General features: G+C 31.5%; 1 protein-coding gene across 1 annotated transcript in view; it reads left to right on the top strand.

Annotated features, from left to right (window-relative positions):
- Positions 1-22,296, top strand: part of LOC106680521 (cysteine dioxygenase type 1) — a 47,547-nt gene that overhangs the window by 23,483 nt on the left and 1,768 nt on the right. Inside the window, exons 3-4 of the mRNA XM_014420286.3 lie at positions 11,514-11,743; positions 18,682-18,851. Of these exons, the coding sequence (XP_014275772.1) occupies positions 11,514-11,743; positions 18,682-18,851 (400 nt within the window). The remainder of the gene's footprint in view (positions 1-11,513; positions 11,744-18,681; positions 18,852-22,296) is intronic.

Here is a 22,296-nt window from a genome sequence, read left to right as displayed (position 1 = left end):
TTTCACGATCTACCAATGATAAGAATACATAACCTGCTCTTATGTTTACTTGTACTTTTTCAATAGTACAAGTGAACTCGCTTCTCCCGGTACAAGTATTAAGCTTGTACTTTGTAACTTGTACACTTGTACTTTTTTACTTGTACTATTAGTTCCATTATGAAACAGGGCCCAGGAGGTAACCAAGCAGTACGTAAGTTTCGTAACTGACGCAAAGAGCTAATACTCACGGTAATATAACATTAGATTTAGATAAGATGAAAGATTGAATGTATCATGAATGAATGAAAATGTCTAATACTAAAATTTTTATGCATTATTATCATTATGAAAACATTTTGATTAAGAAATGGATAGAGCTAATTTTGAGGTTCTTTGCTTGAATATTTTAAATCGATCTGAAGGTTGTTAATACAATGTTAAAAAAGAATTGTGTAATTACACAAATTAGATTGTACCCCTAACCATAATTTGTTTTTCTGTTGCTTTTATTTTTCTTCAATATTTTTGATTAATTATTTTTCTGTTTTTTAGAGTTGGATATATTTTTGTATTCTCGCATGTTCAATTTTATTAATATGAATAAAAGCTTAAAATACTGTTTAGCAGAATACTGCTTTTGTCAATGAATAATAGGAGCTAGATAGGGAGACTTTTTGTGGAGGCATTAACAAGGGAAAGAAAGCCAGTGCCTTGACCTCACTCTCTTGGGGTAGTTACTTCTTTGTCCTTCGTTTCCCTCCTTATAATTATTTCACAGCGAAGTAAAAGTCTTCCTGACCTGTATTTTCACTGATCACATTCATGATACGTGGGTGAACTAAAAAATACTTATATTTTTTCAATGTCTTTGTAATTTGTCCAATCACCACATAGCTGCAAATGACTTGCTTAACCGCATTCTGAGTTTTATAAAATAAAAAATAAATAACACTACCACCTATGGATCAGAGGACAATCATTCTCATTGGAGCTTCAAAGGATTTTTTGTTTTTAGTGGTATTCAAGGTTGTAATGAGATTCAATTACTTACTATAATAGAACACTAATGGATCTAGATGAGAACTGTGTATAATAAATAAATATAAACTGAAATGAGATTATATTTAGCGATGAAAACCGCTACAAATTACACAAGGTTTTATTATTTGAATTAATTATTTATTATACAATTGTAGTACACCTGCGGGTTCAAGTGGAAGGGCCCCTCTTCCCTTTTTTTCCAGAAAATTTTTTTCTTTTTCATAATCTTAAAACGATTATGACCTTAGTTGAAAGGTAAATTGCATTTCAAAATGCAGGTTGTATAAAGTATATTTATTTAGATGAACCAATTCGTCATAGTTATTTGTTCCAATTATCCCTGTGGCGTAATTTATTCAACGGGTTCTGCGGTCCTATTCCAAATCGGTTTTAAAAATGCCCATAAAATAGACCGTCTTAATAAAATCTCATCATGCTTTCAATGCCTCCAATTTCTTAGAAGACGCGGAGCTGCCGTTCTTTTACATTGAAATATGGAAGTCAATCGGCACAGAAGTGCGCCCCTTTCCATTTTAAAAAATTATCGATTTTCTTGGACACTGCGGGATGTATGTACATGAATATCACCAAGTAATAAAATACCTGTAATGTCCACTCACACGACTTTCCTGTTTTATTTATTTACTTTTGTTTGTAAACCTGCCTCTTATCATAGGATTTCGGGGACGGGGCAGGAAGGGAAGGTTTCCTTTAATTATCTTTAATGTTATGATATCATTGAGAGATTTTGATGTCGTCTTTTATCTATTAATAGTCTTTTTGGGTAACTGTTTTAAAGGTATAAAAAAAGGCTCTGTAGGAAGGCAGGAGTGGCGGCGTTTCTACGCCGATTCTTAGTTTTAACTAATTGTTTTACGTGGCTCGCTATTACTAAATGTGTACTAGCTTCTGTTAGTACACTGGTTATTTTTTCTATTATTTGAATTATATTATAATATGTATTCTTTTGATCTATAAAAAAAAAAATTTAAATGTTAGAAGTTCCATAGAATGCCGGAAATAATAATTATTTCTGTTATATACGACAATCTTTCTGTTTAATACTGTTCATTTTCTGAGCACTGCATCCTGTGTCAACAGGAAGTTAGTCTGTTGGATTATTCCTTAACGATAAATATAGTGAAATCATTACAAGCTTTAACGAACATCTTTTATTAAATATATCGGCATATTACTGGTTGATTTTGATTATTATTTATGCTATGTCTAGCTAGTGCTGTTGCGTTAGTGTTTTTTGGGTCTTTAACATATATTTTATGTTAAATAGTCCGTGCTTTCAAATTTTGAGACGTTTCACCTTTGTAATATTTATCCGGAAACTGCTGACCCAGAAATTATAATTTTTAATAATAGTGGTCCAAAAATGAATATTGGTTTTGGTCAGAACACCTCAAACTTGTATAAATTTTTGATCTAAAAATGTAAAAGACCTCTCTATTCAATCATATACAAAACTAATTGAATAGTGAACGAATGTTTATGGGAACCTACCAAAATACTACTAAAAAATGATTTGTACATCAAACATATTGTTTGAACTTCTAATAATCTTTAAATATATAATCTTCTAAAAGTATGAGTATATCTTTAAAAGAGCAAACAATATGTCATATGTTTGATGTAAAAAATACATTTGTCGGCTTTGTAGCAGCTATCTGTTTACGCCTGTTTGGTAATACGTATCGGGCCTAAAATAATAAAAGTGTTTCACCTGAAGTGTTCATCGAAACGTTGTTTATTTATAAACAGTTGAACGCTAATTTTTTTTACTGCAACTCCAATCTTTATATTTAGTTCGAAGATTGAATCGTGGCGGTTTTTTAATTTTATATCTTATACATTTTATAGGATTAAAATTAATTGCTGATTGTTAATTAAGACGCATCACATAACTCTGTGGAATCACAATAAGGTTGCCCACTTCATAAACCTCTAACAACAATGAGCACTCAGGAAAACATTCCATAAGCCTTATCTCATAATAGAGCTTTTGATTGCATATTTTTTTACTACTTAAAGTTAGCAAGCGTATCAAGTTTTTTATTTTTCCGGTTTTATCGGTTACACAAATATTATTTTTCTTTCTTTTTTTTTTTTAACAAAAGGTTAATTTAATTAATGTTTTAAAGTGTATAATTATACTTTTATCTTAAGTAACCAACGGTTAAAAAATTTAAGTAAATAAATTGTTATCTGTTTAAGTGTTTGAAGTAAGATAATTTTTATGTACTCAAGTGTTAAGATTGGTCAGTTTTTTGTTAGTAGACTTTCCACATTTCTTCATCCTTATCGGTTATACTTGAGCAGGTACTTATTGTTAAAATCCGAAAATATTGACAGTGAATTTGTTTCATGCGTATATAAATAATAATTTCTTAGTTAAGAGTCATTGACTGAAATACATTAAATATTATATAATAGAAAGTTTTTTTGTTTTTTTTCCACCCTCCTACTTTATTTATTTATACCATTACAATATATAACAAATATATGTATATATACAATAGTTACAAATTATTTTCTTATTTTTACCCCTGGGTACTATTAGGATAGGGTAAGGATTGGTAGGGGGTTATTGTTATGGCACTTTGTGCCTTTAATTTATTATTTTTGTTTACTGAGTGGGGAGGGATCACTCTGCTGGCTTCATTATTTTCTTAAATTCAGGCAGCAGAGCCAGAATCCCTTCCCTCGGCGAGCACCTCAACCAAGGGGACAGTACTTTGCCACCTCCCAGGTCTTGGTGGAGGGGCGATTTCTCGAAACAGAGGATTGGCACAGGCTTTCAGCCAAAGAATTTGATGTGCCTACGGCCTATGAATTCCGGCACAGAGGGGAGTTGGAGTTCTCCACTGAAGGATGGAGTTCTGGTAGCTCTCGAGTTTTTGTAGTGTTGTTTTGGCATTCCTAATGACCTCAATGTTAAGCACCGTGGGCGTGGTCTATTTAACTTTTGCTTTGGAGGAGAGTAGGGTTATTCCATCCCCTCGTTGAAAATGAGATGTTCAAGTGTACTTTAATAGCCTGTATTGAAATATGTTCGTTAACTTAACTAGGGTATCAAAAAAATTAGTTACTTAAATTAATAATTAATAGGAAAAATCCTTTTAGAACGGTAATAGTTTTTGATTTGTAACATTTTTTTTAAACTGCTGCATTCAATAAAAATCTGAATTCAAAAATAATAGATTCATGATTTTTAAGTTCAGGCTTTATACCAAAGAGTTCAACGTTCAAGATGGGCTATGGTCTAGCTGCTTAAACTGATCAATTTATATTTTTTCGATGGACGCCATTTTAATTACAATGGAATGCTGAGAGAGAATATTTTATAGATTTATGGCTATAAAAGACACCTTCAAGTAAGAGATTAAAATTCGCCTCAGCTCTTGAACTACAGGAAAAATGTATATCAATAGAAAAACTCGATATGAGAAGCTAATTCATCTTAAGGTTCAAGGATTTATTGAATTGGCATTTTTTACTGAACATTGATGATGTATTTTAAGAAGTAGAAATATTTACTAAAAAGCGCATTTCTTTTTATATCCAGTCCTTGAGGATGATCGATCGTAGCATAACTTTTTATACCTCTATGACAGAAAATACAATGAGATAAGTGAGTCTGAATTCATAAATCAAATATTTAGAAGTAAATATTAAGATATATAACTGAAGGGTGTAATAAAAATGACAACCATTAATTCTTATTCTTACTGTGAATTAACATTCCACTGAATGCTAGGACAAAATAAACAAGTTTTGACAACAACCTGAGTGAACATTAACCTTTTTGTTCATATTATATTTTAATATCTGCGTTTGAGTTTCGGTGTTTAATTATATTCTTGAGCTTCCGAAGAAACATAATTATATTTATTTAGTTACTGTTCGTGAAATCTATCTGTAGCTTTCGTTTGAATTTTTTATTTATTAATATTTTATTTACAACTGTATAAAAATATATATACAAGTAAACTTGGTGTTAGTTATACAATGGCATGATGCAGACATGTGGTGAATCTAATGCTGAATTTACAAGTTGGCAACAAGCATCTAATCCAAGACTGGTACAAATGCTTGGTAAACAAAGGAAGCAACAAACATCGGTGTCATCACACTTGTTTTGTTCTTATGATTTTTTTTTTTTTTTTTAGGCTCGATTTACTATACATTCAGGTTAAACATATCAGCAATGCAGATTGTAGATGATAAAAAGTAATATAAATAGTACTTCATAACCTATAAATTCAACCATCGTTATAGAATTTTTATCAGAAACTTTATAATTTAATTACCTAGACCTATAATGTCTTCAAATATATCCATTTGTGCTATGTTAAATAAAAAATAAACTGCTAAAGTTAATTAATAAGGTTTGAAACATTGTATTTACACCAAATCAATAGAATTTTAAAGTATAAATTCTTAAACTAGAGTTAATTATTGAATCCAAAGGTTTTGGAAATCTTTAATCAATTGAAACACGGAGAGCACAAATATTCATCTTATATTGTTCTAAAACAATGCAAGCTGAAGAGAAATGTGTGGATGCAGCACAAGCCCCCTTCGATTTGTGCCTAAAAACCACTCAATGGGTCAGCCGCAAATTCAAGCCAACTTGTACCAGCCAGTCCAAATAACATGTCTACACGCATGCGCATGCGCAAATTGGCCATTGTTGTGCAAGCGTGTAGGGGAACCTTACCTTTAGTAGAATCCAATAGTAAAATTTAAAAAAACAAGATAGATAAGAAAATACATTTATTGTATTCTATTACTGCTGCAGGTTATTAAAGTATTGTATTAAATAAGCCAATCTGTTGTTCTACTTTCGATAGTCAAAAAAATTTCCTTATTGCATGCTTTTGTATTAGTTGTCCATTAATAGTTTCATAATATAATTCTGAATCCAAACGTACCCAATCGGAGATCTAGTTATAATATAAAACTCGAAACAGTCAAAAATCCTAAAATATGAAGGGTTCACCTGAAGGTATTCTGGCAAACATTCTGTGCTTAGTCATTTTTTAAAAATAAATAAAGACCTATTTGTGAAGTTGTTGACATTTGTGGGACAGCTATTGAAATGTCATGGTATTGCTGTTTACAACATTGTTCATTCTGTCTGGTGGTTCGAGGGCAACCAGTCTAGTCTAGTCATTAGTCTTCATTTTTATGGAATAGATAATTGTTACGACACTATTAAAAAATCAGATGAAACTGAATACATCTAAAAATTCAATAAATAATATAAAAATAATGAGAGAGAGTAGCCTACGCTCTTCTATAGAGAATGTCTATTTTATGACACCATGGAAGATCATTTTATGTTTATATTTGTTTTAATACATAGGAATTGTAATCCATAAACAAATAACCAATTGAATTGTATTATCCAGAATATTGTGGATATACAATAAAATATTGTAATTGGCTTGAAGATCATAACAAATTACTTAAAATAACAGAAGTTAGTCTCATACAAAAACATACTTTCTCTTAAGGAATTCTGCAGCTTTATGACTTTCATAGTTGTAATGCTTTCTATTTTAAAATAATACAAGAACGCAAAGGTTAACCACAATTACCATTTTTAAATCTTTGCTTAAGGGTTTGTAAAGTGGAGTGACTATGGTCCAGTTTTTTATTCCTAAACCTAGTAAACGTTTGCACTATTGCAATAACGATTTTTTCTTTAATTTTGGACTATCAGGCTTCACTTTCATCACTGAAAACAATATTCTTCAAATATTAAGTGAGGTACTCCCTTTTTCTATCATGGATTCTAAGGATATAAATGTTTTTATACCAATGTCACCCGTTCTTTTTACTCCTTATAGGTTCTTGAAGGTTTTTGGGTGTAGAAAAACATTTTTTTTTTTCACATTTAGCCAAATTGAAGACAATGTTGCTAATTGAATTTCTCGGTTTAAAATAACTTTTGCAGAATGAACTGTCTGAACCATTAAATAAAACAATAATAGGGTACATAAAACATATTTCATTGTGGATTATGGTGGAAACATGTGGAAACACCCCACATGTAAATGGGTCGTAACTCAGAAATACAATATAGGTCCTATCTCAGGAACAATAAAAAAATGTGGGCTCTACCCCAGAAACATCTCGCAGGACATGTCAGTATTCCCAGGAACAATTTTTTTTGAGCTTACATGAACAGCTTCTTCTTTTGAACTTTGCAGTATCTTTTATTCGGTATAATGTCTGTGGGAAAGTCCTCCTAATTTCTTATTTTAGACACGAGGTATTTCATTTCTCTACTGTCTGGTAAAAAGAGTGAAAACATGGTCGAATTTAGTAAACAAATTTGTACCATAATCACCCCTAAGATTAAAGTAGTGCAAAGCTGGTGTACTTAAGTCCCCCCACGCACATGTTTTAGTATTTAATTAATGTAAAATCGTGGAATAGCATTTATAATCGGGATTCTATTCAGAATAATATTATTAACAACGAGAAAATAACGCAATGAACACTCCATAATCCAAGAGGAACCCGCAACAGAAGTTTGGAAGATTTTGTCGAATATTATATTATTGTGAATTTACGAAAAAAATTCCCACACGATCGGGAAAAAGAAATTATGCCAATCTGATATTTGATACTCCTATGGCGAACTCAAGCGAGTTCATGTTTGCATTCAGGTGTCCGTGAGGTACCTTCACGAAATAAAATCGACTCCTTAGCCGGATTCGAAACGGCGCCGTTTCAATAACGAAGTAGCTAAGGTAGATGCCTTGACTTCCTCGGCTACAGACTACTATAGTCATATTGGAAAACTCGGTAATATTTCCTTAATTTACAATTTACGTAAAAACCATTCTTACGCATTTGTATTTCTTTAACGATTGCCAACTACAGCGGAGAAAATTCTCTTTCTGCAAGCGTTTAAAAAATGAGTTAAGTCAGATGATTTGGAAATTTTCGCCGAATTTAGTTTAGTGGTTAAGGAAAAAAGTCTTCCTAAGAATTGTTTATTTTATTGTATTTATATTGAAGGATTGAGAAAAGTGCTAAGTATATTTTAAATTTGTGTAAAAATATCTTAAATTCATGATCATTTAGGTAAGGTGAATGCTGTTTAATTTGAACATCTTACACTAGCTGGTCCACCCTCCTTAAATCAATTATTTTATTAAATGCATTATACATTCCTGTTTTAATAACAACAAAAAAAATTGATCCAGTTATTAAAATGTAAATGTCCCTAAAACACAATATTTGTAAAGAACAATTATTTATTTAAGAACGGCTGAGGAAGGGAATGCACGTGGCGTTTTTAGTTTACTGAAAACAATAGCTGCTCAAACATAATAAAATACAATGAAGATACTAATATTAATTGCCTTTTTTATGGTTATTAACTTCCTAAAATAGCAAATAACTTTTATAGTTACAAGTAATAAAATTTTTAAACTAATTTCTTCAATAGAGCCATACCATCAAGTTTCTTCAAAAAGCTATAAAGTTTAAACTATGAAAAAAAAATTATTCTCATATTTGTTCATTAAGTATCACGTTTTCTCAAATTAATTTCAAACTTAAGGAAGGCGCCTAATGAGGCTGGACCGTACCGACCAGCTCCTCTTCGCTTACTAAGTAAAATAGTATGTATTAGGAAGAGATACAGATTTTGCATTCCAAAATTTTGTTAATTATTAATGTTGAAAAGATACAGAATGTCTGAAGTGCAGCTTCAACTGAAGATCGGGCACTACCTCACTTTAGAATGCTGGTGGGTTAATGTTAGTAGGCTGTATTTGAATTGACTTGAAAGCAAACGAAAACCAATTTATAGGGTTGTTGAATACGAGAAAACCAAAAGAAACATGTGTTAATTTATACTTTTGTAATTTTGAAGTGGGCCTGATATTACGGCTAAGATTGTTCATCGATGTATCGCTGAGTACGAAGATTTGGACTAGAAACGAAAAGCATAGTGCACTCACCTATGTGGACTTAGAAAGCATCCTCTCTTTTCTTATTTTCTCTTCTCCCTGGTACTCAACTCTTTTCCAGTTGGGGAGCCGCTTCCCCCTCTTACTCTTTCACGGTAATCTTCATTGAATACGGGAAGAAAATCAGATACAAAAAAATGGCTCACTCACCTTTGCTTTAGCTAGCTAGTTTCTTTTTTTAATCTCGTCCACATGTGCCGCTAGCGTTACTTAGCATATGCATACTAATTGTAATCATAAATATGTGTTAATTGTTCATTATTGTTGTGTGAATCCTCTGTTCATATCTTCCGTTTAAACAGAACAAAAAGTAACACACTTTTTAAACAAATTACTTTACTGTCACTGATAGTTTGTGTTTTGTTTATATTTCGTCTTTTTCAATATTTTGGAATGCATAATAAAGTCTTACATAAATATTACATTACATATTATATACGCCGTTATATTACATTGCATAAATATTACTAAAAAGTGTTACTCTACACTTCTGGTAATATTTCTCTTTGAAATGTCAACACCTTGGATTCCCCTTTCATGTCCTCCGTCCCGCGATGACCGGATAATAGAGGTTCTGCTGTAAGGTCTATTCTGATAGTACCGACTAAGTTGGTCACGGTGAACCCGTTCTGTTATAGACCTAGTAACATGGATCCAGCCTGAATGGAGAGGTCGGATGTTCTAGAACGTTCTAGAAGAATCTATCCCTGCCCATAACTATTCAACCAGTTCAAGCGCCTAGGAAATTAAATAATAAATTTATTATTTATGTAATTAAATAAAATAACAAATTTCTAGGATTATTCCATGTTTAAGTTGTGTTCACATTTAAAATTCACAATTAATATTATTATTGTTATTTTAATATTTTGAGGCAATTTAAAATATGAGCTTTCGTTACCCCTGTAAGTTTACTTCAATGATGATTATTATTTTTTTTTTAGTTTTCCGAATTTGCATTCTCTTTTTATGATGGAGGGTCTCTGAGTGTTAGATTTAATACGGTATGGGTTCAATTTCTCATGTAATTCCAAGACGGGTTAAAAAAAAGAGTTTGTGTTCTTAATATTTCAACGAACAGTCAATCGAAAAACACCTATGTTTACCATAAGATTAAGATAAATGCAATATGCAAATCTCTCAAAAATTTTCCGAAGTTTCATCAAAACCCGTTCAGTAGTTCTAGGGACCTAGTAGTCTAGAAACAGGTATGGCATAGATATGCCTGACACTTCTCTTGGGTTTTTCCTCATCACACTGATTATAACAGACTACTCTATAACTTTATAATATGAGGTTGGAAAATGCCAGGTGAAAAATGAAAGCCGATTTTAAATTTTTTTTTTACAAACAAAATTTAATGAAAAATCTTATCATATTACTTTTTTTTGGTATAATTTCCCTTTATACAAATATGTTTAGTTTTTATTTGTAACATATTCTAATGGGATGAGTGTTTAATATGTTGAGATGTGTTCTGATAAGAATACACTTTTAAGAGAATTACCCATATACTCTATACCAGGAGTGGCCAACTTTTCTGTATATAACAGCTACTTTTTATCTTATAAGTGTGTCGGGATCGACTTGTCATAGGGAGAGCGTAAGGGGGAAGGTGTTGGAAATGCATACTATGTTTATCCATTGTGTTTCAGTATCAGATGAATATACATTACTTATCTACCTATACCTCGCTGGAGACATGGGTAGATATGTAATGTATATTTTCAAAACTATTTTTTAAATCACTTATTATGTTTTCGAGATATAGGCTCATGAAGATAATAAATTTCCAGATACAACTTTTGATAGCAGCGTTCCGTACATGGGTTACCTTAAAAATTCGATTTTCCGTTCGACACTATTTCAAGATTTTTGCAAACTTAAATTGCAATTTAATTTTTTTATCAACTCCAATGTATAAGTTGTTGTACTATTAATTCGTAAATATGAAGTTTGTATAAAGCTGTACAGCATGGCTGATAATTTGATTTCAATATTTCACTGCGCTTTTTTTTGGGGGGGGGGAGTGGGGGAGGAAAATGTATAGTGAAAGAATCTGTTAAGAGCTCGCTGTGTGCACATCTAATGAAATATAGATGTACGTCTTGAAATACAGGCTTATCTACCTACGTAAAAAACAACAACAATAGTTATTTAAAGGGCCAAAAACGCATGTCCAAAGGAATTCAAAGAACATGGATAATTAATAACTTTTGATCCATATGAAATATGTCTGAAACTATTGCTAGAGTGTTATATCTTCTACAATCGCTTCGAAGTCCATGGTACACGGAATTCCACCCCAGATATTGCGAGCTATCGACGATCAATCCAAATTGACCTCGCGATCGACTTATTGGCAATCCCTGGTCTATACAGTTATATATTTACTGATTGGTGGCAAGGAGGAATAGGCATAGCCTTGGTTCCTTCCAATGATAACCTGGTTACTGTTTTACTTATTTGGAAAATGGTTCTGGACAGGTACACTAGAAACCTGGTGGACGAAGGGAACGGGAAGTACAACCTGATGCTGCTGTGCTGGGACGTGGCACAGGGGTCGGCCATCCACGACCACAGCAATGCCCATTGCTTCATGAAAGTCATCTACGGTGAGCTGGCCGAGGTGAGGTTCGCCTGGCCCGAAGGGGACCAGCCGCTCGCAGAGATCTCCAGGAACCAGCTCCCTAACAACTCCGTTTGCTACATCAATGGTAAGTTATCAATCAACCTAATTTATCAATTAAGCCTAATCATCAGTGGACCTAAATTATGAAGCAACCACAGGTATCAATCAACCTTAGTTAAGAGTCACAATGGTCAGATTCTCCGAGTGTTGCTCAGCCTCCACTGGCTCACTACCAGTGATGCGGCGAGAGGGATGTGCTGGGATCTTTTGAGCTCTGCTCTACCCCTTACACGTGGGGGATAGAGTGGGCTTAGGGATCCTCAGGTCGATTGTGTAAATATTGTATATTAGGGTGTAAATGTGACTAGAAATTATATTATCATTATGTTATTTTATTTATTTATTTTTTCATACACATAGTTTGATTATTTTCATTTTGTTTATCCTTCTGTTTGTATATATTTTAAGAGAGATTTTTTTTTCATTTATGTATTTATTTTTATCCTTATTTTATTTTATTTTAGTATAAATGTGATCATTCATCACTATTACCTATTGCCCACAACTGTGTGGCAGATTGTAATATCAATCAATAAATAAAAACTATTTTTATTTTTAAAAAAATAAAAGTTATGAGTCAACCTAACTTATCAATCAGCCTAAGTTATCAACAAACTAAGTAAGTAATCACCCTAAGTCAACAATCAACCTAAAATATGAATCAACATTTAGTCATCAATCAACTTAATTTATCAAAAATACAAAAAAGATCCTTCTTTAATGATCAAGTGCAAAGTAATACTTCACTACAGTATTTTTGGCTGTTCTTAATACAATTTCTCAGACTTGTATAGTTTGACAAGATAAGAAAGAAACATTTAGTGTGCATGCGCGAGTTTGAAAAGAAATGGCATGACTCCCTCCACTAGTCAACGTTAAGTGTCAAATTTGTTTAGGAAATTTTTTTTTAACTCATCAATAATAAAGGATTTCTGAGATTTTAGCTACTGTAATTGATGTCTAAAAATATCCTCCCAACTCAGTCTTGTGACATTTTTATTCTTTATTGTAATTTATCATTATTTTCAAAATAACCATAAATTGCTTGCTATGTTTCGATAATAATAAATAAATGAAAAAAACAAAATTTTAACCTTCTAAATTCTTAAATCACTGAAATAACAATAAACAAGAATTAGAAAACGCGATTCAAAGAATTTTAAAAAAAACTACAAAATAGTGGCTTATTGGGGATAAATGATTGATTTACCTACTTGAGAGTAGCCTAAGCTCAACTTGTCAAGGTCCATAATGGCTTCTGCTCTTGTACTTTTTAACACCTGTATCACTAATATTCGTCATGAAAAGTATTGGGGCTTCAACTTTGTAGTTCGAATAATTATATTTATGAATTATTATCTTTAATAATGAAACAGAAGCCTAGTGGCTCAACATCCTACCTTCACCAGACCCATTTCTTGTATAACCGTTGGTCAAAATACATTGTTTCCTTATCAAGTATTAAAGCTATATATATTCTAATTTATATTATATTATTATATCTAGATATCATCTGTCGTAGTTTTGTTAAGTTTTTTAAATGAGTAATACTATAACTTGCTAATGTGATATTCTTAGGTGATCCGAAACTAATATAAAAAAGTCAGCCATTATTCCGAATTTATCTTTTGCATACTAAATTAAATCGCACCGCTATTCATCCAAAGGATTAATTTAATTATTATATTAAGTGAACACTCCAATGCATACCGCGTGACGGACAGAAGAGTACTAATTTAGCATTGTTTCGCTAATTTCCGCGTGTTATAACTTTTGACAGGGTGAAGATTGAATAAAAATTATCAAACCAAAACACACTGTTGGTTCATAATCGTTGACATGCCAGTTGGAAAAGGGAGCTCAAGAAAAATCCAATGATACCAATTCATAATCCAAAAAAAAAAAAATCCAATTGGGAATTCATTTGTTTCTTTTATTTTATTGTTTCCTAAATTTTATGATAGCATAATGTTTCAATCACAAATAGAAAACTAGGATTTGAAGGGTTTCTTAGTGTTCAATGAATGGCGACGATCTGCCCTTTGAAAAAATTTGCATCAACGGCGTTTTCCGGTTACACTCGGGCGAGCCCATCACTCAGCAATACTCTACTTTTTCATAACATTTCTTCATAGAACTGATATTAAAAATTAATTTTTATTTTATGAGGTATTTCAAAGTAATGCTGAATCGGTTTGAGCTGTAAGTTAAGCTAGAACTAAATAAACTAAGAATATAGCTGATAGTTAGATAGATTATAGATAAATTGGATCATCTTTTATAAACCTCTTCATCACCTGATAAGATTTTATATTGGATTTGAATGGATGGAAGATGATACTTTATATTTTCTAAACAGGGGATCTTATAAACTGCTAGTGTATTCTTTAAAGTAGATGATTAGATAATGATAGATATATCAAGTGAACTTGTCTTTTTGTTGATAACGTCAAAGGAAGCAGTTCAGAGGTCTATCCTTGACAATTTTATTATAAAAATCTATTTTTTAAAGATTATACTTCATTATCCTTTTAATTATCTATCGTAAAAATATCTAATATCTATCAAATAGTTGATTTATTTCCTATTGATATAAAATCAATGGTCATTTCGAATTATTAATGACTATTATATATAGTCGGTTTTTACGATTCATAATTTCAATGGAATCGTGATTATTATACTGTTGTTCATAAATCATTATCCGTTTATAATATAACCTACTGAAATCCCGCTATACTGATTTGTGTGTTTTCTATTTGTATGGTTGAAGAAACAATTTTGAGCTATGTTAAAAATAAAACAAAGTCAGTTAAGAGGCATGTTTATCCATCAAATCAGTACCCCAAAGGTTGAACCTTTTCTCGGACAAGCAAGACATTGGTTTCAGACTTATGAATTAGTTATAATATTTGATATCTAGATTTTCTATTTGTATTGGAGAATACAATAAGGCATCAAGCAAGAAAAATTAAAATTCTTAATCATCGGGTTTGGACATATGGAGGAAACAAACTACAATACACTTTGACCAGTTCTAACAATGACTACAGAACTTTTAGATAAGAAAGTCGTTCATGAACTGTATCAAATTAAAATATATATATTTATAGTAACATTATTATCTCTTTTTGATTTTGATCAGTAATATCCATGTTGGACTAATCAAGCCTAGCAATTTCTTACAAATAAGGTCTTTAATATCAACATTATTCTTTCTATATTTTTTATTTTGTATGTATTTCGCAGTTCTAAAAAAAAATAAATATTTGTTTTCTCGTCTCAAGGATATTTATTGCATAAATTGTCATTTATTCGAGGTTTCTTATTCCATCACGAATCCCTAGACTTCCTTCATAATTTTAAACTTTGTTAATTGATTATTTATTTATTTATTTACTATTTTCCTCTATTCAGAGAAAAAGTAATGACCTCGTAGAAGTTTTGACTTCGCTGCAGCCATTAGAAACAAAAATAAAAAGTATATAAACCGGTTAAAATAAGTTGCAAGAAATGTATTAAGTTAACCTCCATGTTTTTGTTTTATTGTTTTAGCCTAACTAATTAAAGTAATGGAGAACGCCTTGAGAACGAACAGGAAGTATTATTATTTATTTCTTCTTGTAATACTATATGCTATTTAAAAAGTTAATGGTCATGTATTTTTATGGAAAGAGATTTCAATCCGACAAGTATACCCAGGTAGATTTAGAGAAAGTTCTAGATTGAAAAATTTATTTTCGGTATCAAATGAAAGTGAAAAGCTACACCTCTAGTTTCGAAGCTCTGAGTAAAAAGATCTTTGATTAAGCCGATAGTAACTTATGCATCAGAATGTAAGAATCTGTGGGCAACACCAGAAAATTTTCGATTTCATTTTCGGATTTTGAGTAAAATATTTGCATAAAAAAAAGTTTAAATTCTTAAAAAATTTTCTTTTGAGGTTAATGACTTCCAATTTAATGAAATTTCTTTATTAAAATTATCACCACATGGTACAACGTTTCGGGACCACTGTCCCATATTCATGCAACTTAAACCTCATAATTTCTTCTAAAGAAATCATGTCACAATTAGTGCATCTTCACTACTCCTTAGCACAGCCATCTCTCTCTGCTAACAAATCTTAGAAATCCATTAAAATTGCACAACTAGAATAAATAAATAGAGGAGACTAGAAAACAGTTAGTAGCATGTTCTTCAATCGATCTTCAGTTTCCAAAAGAGATTGCAATAAGTTTAGCTGTGAAAATAAGCGGAAGAAAACCGCTGAATAACAGTGAATACAAGGAATGGCTTTTAGAAAATATGACTTGTAAACCAATTCGTTACTTAAATAATTTTGATATGAAATACTTTGAATAAAGATAAGCTCATATTTGAAGAAAATGTGTTGAGCAAGCCATTAAAATTTATTTTTCGTTAATCTATAAAATGAAATTAAAAAGAGCATTGTCGATAAGGAATAAATTATCTGAATATCGTGTTATCAACATGGTTCCGATAACCTGTTTCCCTCTTGGGTCATATTAAGAGATATGAGCAACTAGATGCTTAATACGGTTAGTCCTCATTCATAGTTAATCTAAAATTAGAGACACAAGTAAAAAAAAAATAAAATGTAACAAAATTATAATTCATTACCGAATGGTTGAAAAAAAAAATATTTGATTCTATTCTGAGGAAAAAGCTGATTGTGGTAATAATTATTATCAAAAAAGTACAAAATAGTTTCTATATTACTATTCCTCTAAAAAATCTAATTAATAGGATATGAAAAATATGAAGCATGAATAAATAAACAACAAAAACATTATTTCCAAAAGGTCTGCATATTAAACTGGAATAATGCGTACTATACATATGGGATGAGTACTCGATAGAATAGTAGCTGACACAAGAACGAATATCAGAATATTCGATTTATTAGAATATTAGAATATTCAGAAGGCCGTGATTTCCTAAGGCTAAGGCTGTCTAGCTGAGAGGTCAATGGTGATACTTGCAGTCATACTTACTTTTATTTCCACCCGTTAGGTGTAAAGTAGAAAATGGTCCAGATAAGTGAAAAGATGGTGTCCTTGAAGCGCAAACGTTTATCCTCAATTAACCACCTCAAGAATTTATTAGCTTTCATTTGATAAGAAAGTGACACGAAGAAATATTACTCCAACGTTTTACATCTTTAGTTAAAAAACCTTTTATAATTATGTATAAAAATATTTTATTACCAATTATCCTATTTTCTTGTTAGCTCTTCATCTACATATGTGTTAATTGACTGTTCAATATATAAGTAACAAACAAGTAAATAGTCTACACGAAAATAGAAAAATTAGTTATACTAAAATAAATCCCTACAAATCACCTTTTCGCTCTAACTTAAACCTACCGCCTGGTCTACAGTATCCTTTTATAATATTTCTCTTTCCCCTGTCGAATAGATGCGCTACCTTGGGCTACATCTGGACAAACGACAAACTTGGAATCCTCACACAAGACCAAAAAGACAGGAAAGTGCACCTCGATTCTTACTATTCCAAAACGTAATAGCCGAACGATCTAAACTTCCAATCCATTAAAAAAGACTGATCTAAATGACTATAAGGCCTATCTGGACATACGGAGTTGTGCTTTGGGGATTCACTAAGCCTTCAAATTTCTCTCGTGTCCAATCCTTAAAATCCAAAACCCTTCGTAAAATCTTCGATGCTCCTTTCTTTGTCACAAATAAAATAAAGGCCTCAATGTTCAATATATAACCTATCTGGCCTGAACCAGATATCAGTCTCCATTGTAAACTCCCTAACCACCCAAACCCACTAGTTTGTTACCTTGCATCCTCTTACATTCCTGAAAATCCTCCGAGGCACCTAAAAATTTGGTCTCGAGACCTCCTATTGTAGAAATGTTATTAGGGTGCTACAAGTTGGTAGTTTCTCTAAATGTCTGTATTATACCATTGTACCATTGGCAGTATTATAAAAATATTTTATAACGAAATGTCGTTCAAAATATCGAAGTATAAGGAACTGAGGAGTATTAAGGGTTTTTTTTTTAATGACAATAAATAAATTTCCGCTCTATGAAAATTTAGCCCTTAATACTTCTCACTTTTTTACTTTCTATATTTTGGACAAAGCTTCGTTATAAACTATTGTATTACCAATTATCTTATTGTCTTATACTCTCAATCTACTAGTCTATTACTTATGTATTAAACTGGACTTATACACATAGTCCAATATGTAAGCAACACACAAGTACATGAAGAAAATAGAATAATTGGTTATAACATTTTTTATAAATGGGACAAATCTCTTAAAATGAGGAGGATATGAGATGTCAAATAAGTAAGATGGGCTGGATAATGGACGTCCGAAACATCATCCATAATGTAGAGTTGAAAAAGAAAAGAGAAATATTAAGGTTTTTTCCCCTTGAAAAGAAATAAATGATAAATTTGTGTATTCTAAGCCGAAGGTTAAATAATGGAAATATATTGTTCATTCTTGAATATTCATTTTATTTTATGAAATTATCAATAGGGTGTGTTTATGGTTGAGCGCCGATGCACAAAGATAGTATAGTGTCGTAAACCTAACATCATTATACGATGTGCTAAACACTCTTCAAATTTTTAATTAACTTTTAATTCAATAACAATAAAAATGAGGAATAAAACACTTCAATACTATGAAAATTGATTTATAGTATCATAATGTAAGTATGTCTTTTATGTTTATGCGTTCAAACAAATTCGTTACTAAAATAGCATGTATTACTTTTTTTATTTAAATGGATGATTATTGGGTCCATGAGTACTGATAGGGAAATCATGGGACAACGAATTGATGTTTTCACAAGGTTTCTTGAATAATTTTATACCTTTAATTAATTTTATAAAAATCTGTCGTTATGTTTATAAAATAGTATTATTAATTATTATCTAATCAATTGCAGATAGCCTTGGCTTGCACCGAGTTGAAAATCCTAGTTCAAGTGACGTTGCAGTCAGTTTGCACCTGTATTGCCCGCCGTTTGGTGAATGTTCCGTTTTCCATCAGCTAACTGGAAAAAGAACAATAAGCAAAGTGACTTTCTGGTCCAAGTACGGGAAAAGACCTGACAGGGTAAGACTTTTATTGATATTAACATCACTTATTTATTATCAAAACATCCATAAGAATATTCTATTGCTATAATACATTTTCTCTCTTACTAAAGATTTAAATGAGCCTTATATAATAATAATTATATGAGACTTATAATCAAAATCGTCTACGTCTTTATAAGATTTATTTTGAGTTGATACAAAAATGATGCAGATTTCGCTGGTATTTATTGAAAGATATGTTTCAACAATATATATTTAATCAAAGTAACAGGGTGTCGGGCGAAGAGGGTGTGTATTGAAGGAGTTCATATCCCAAACTCGTGCAGTCGTCGCAAGATTAGTTGTACAACTGATCGCCCCATTCCGATTAATCACTGCTAAGCCAATACTTTGCAGCTTCCATTTCATCACATCAATTCCTTAAAAGTGATAGTCACAAGGCGATTGAGAAATCTGTACTAAGGATACTACAGACTATAAACAACCATCCTATGACCAGTAGGGTACTAGTCAGGCTTTGGAAAGTGCCTTCATGGTTCGCCTTCGCCTAGCCATTTACTACAACGAAACTAATCGATTGGTACATAATATCCTTGACAAAAATTTATACTTTCTTAGTTATGTGGTAATAAAGTTTAATTTTGTTCATAACTTTTTCAGTGAATATTTGGAAAAAAAATAGCATTTAAATCGGCTAAGAACTTTCGGAGATCTTGGATAAGTAACTAACGAACATTACATTTTTATTTATATAGATGAGCCTCGATCGTAAAACAAGGTATCTGGCGATTAATGCGAATTGATGTTTTTACCATTACCGGATTCTTTAAGACTCATTTCACAGATTTTTAAAAGAATTTTCAGTAATACTAGCAATATTTTCAAAAGTATAATGTAAGTATTAAATTATAGTATGTGATTATCGCTGTTTTCTGTGCTGTCTGTTAGTTTTAAAATAAAACTAAATAATATTTTTTTCTTGCCTTGAATAATAGAATTGCAATCACTATTTATGACTTCTTGCCAGTGTAAGGGCGATTTTTAGATCCCATTTTAAAAAAATGTGTTATCCTTAGAGACGAAAAATTGAACCGCTGTTTCTATGATATCGTCTTCGGTTTTTAATTTTTTGCCCCGCAGAATATTTTGCGAGGACAGGAAAAAGTGACAATTGTAGGGTACAAGTCCGAAGAGTGTGGTTGATGCGACAAAATTTCCCAGCCTTGCTTTAGGAGTTTCTGATTGATCCCCAAAACAATATGTGGCCTGTCCTTATCATGAAGCAGTATGATGTCCGTCCTATTGACCAACGCTGATCTCTTTCCTTTGTGTGCTCTTTTTAAATTATTTATAGTACAAGAGCCGGGAAGAAAAAAGGCAGTTATCTCACCCCAATTTTGATTACTTCAATAAAAACTATGTATAATTACTAGTCAAAATTGATGAGTCTACCAAGTATAAGTAGGGGGATTAATAAATGGCGGCTGTTTCAAAACCTTAAAAAACCATTGATTTTTCATTCGGAGCTCTATATGTTAAAAACTACCAACAATACAAGAAAATCTAAGAGAACATTATTTAAAGAAGAGTAAATTTGCTGAAATAATAGCACTAAAAGAGCTATTTACGTCCAATAGTTCTCGAGATATAGCTTTTTAAAAAGCAAAATTTCTTAAAAATCTACTGAAAGGTTTGTAGTTAGTTAATTTATTTTGAGAAATCTATATCTCAGGAACTATGTGACGTACAGATGTCTATTAGCACTCAAATTAAAGCTAGTTTAATGGACTATAAAGAAGTTTATGACCTTTACCTTCGTAGGAATAGTAGTTTTCATAATATTTGCTAAAATAAATTGATTTATAGTTGTGCGGACAATAAATTTGATTTATGAAAAACTTTATTTCAGAAACCATTGGACGTACTGATGTCGGCCAGCGCTCAAATTAAAGCTAGTTAAATTTACTACAAAATAGTTAATTATGTCTATCTTTGTAGGGGTAGTAGTTTTTATGATATTTGACAAAATAAACTCACAAAATGTTAATTTCTAGTTGTTCGTTTAAAATGTTGGATTTTTGAAAAAATATATCTCTAGATCCATAAGACGCACATATGTCTGCCAACACTCAAAATAAAGGAAATTTAACTTACTATAAAGTAGTTTATGACACTTATCTTCGTAGGGGTATTAGTTTTTATGATATACACATATGAATATAAATTTGGCAAATGAAAATTTGTCGGAACAACTATAAATCAATTTATTTTAGCAAATTTCTATAAACTATTACTCCTATGAAAATAAACATGATAAACTACATTATAGCTCATTAAACTAGTTTTAATTTGAGTGCTAATAGACATCTGTACGTCAAATGGTTTTTGAGATATGAATTTTTCAAAATAAATTCACTAACTACTGATCTTTCAGTACGTCCCATACAACATTTTTATGAAATGTTTCTTTTTAAAAAGTTATATCTCGAAAACTTTTTAACGTAAATAACTCTATTAGGGCTCATATTTTAGCAGATTTACTCTTCTTTAAATGACGCACTCTTAGGTTTTCTTGTGTTGTTCCTACTTGTTAAGATATAGATCTCCGAATGAAAAATTGTTTTTTTTATAGCTTTCAAACAGCCGCCTTTTTTTATTTCCCCTACCTATACTTGGCAGACTCATCAATTTTGACTATTAATTATACATAGTTTTCATTAAAGTAATCAAAAATTGGAGTGAGATAACTGCCTTTTTTCTCCTCTTCGGCTCTTGTACTATCAGCTTTTCATTCGGTTTCAACATTTCAAATGACCAACCATAACTAAACGTTCTCCTCGGGCTCAACTTCGTTTTAGGTTTAGAGCGGGCAGGTTTTGCGGGTTCACAAAATATTCTTTTCTTTACGGAATCATTTTTACGATTTTTGTAGGTAATACACTTTAATACACTTTTCCAGTTATCATCCGGTACAAAAAGGTTTCTATTTGTGTTCCGTGCAAATAGAAATGTTCATACTTTTAAAACTCAAGTGGCATGCAAAGATGTCAAAAAAGGATTTTGCTTTAACATGATCTTGACAAGATCGTTTTGTTTTATTCTAAGAAAGGGACAGACCTTTCTGGTGAACCTAATATATATGTAATTAACACTTTAAAAATTGTTTTAGTTACCCTATTGGTTTCAAAAGGAAACAAAAGCGTACACCTGCATTATTTTTGCATTAATCTTATAACTGGTATTCAGCAATTAATCTTCATTAATCTTATAATATCAGCGGCTGTCAAATGTACCCGATGCTCTGTTCCAGTCCACTTTCGATTGTTCAGCAGAGATTGCTGAATGTGGGGATGGATTGGGCGTTGATCAGGGGCATCGGAGTGTGAAAGCTCTACGACAGTCGCTACGTGAAAGTGCGTTCGAGGAATGGGCTAATTGCAGGTGGCAGGGCATTGGAGTAC

The sequence above is a fragment of the Halyomorpha halys genome, unplaced genomic scaffold, assembly GCF_000696795.3.
Source record: "Halyomorpha halys isolate HHAL.00 unplaced genomic scaffold, Hhal_1.1 Scaffold265.1, whole genome shotgun sequence".
In the NCBI taxonomy this organism is placed as follows: domain Eukaryota; kingdom Metazoa; phylum Arthropoda; class Insecta; order Hemiptera; family Pentatomidae; genus Halyomorpha; species Halyomorpha halys.
This window is presented reverse-complemented; position numbering and strand designations above follow the sequence as displayed.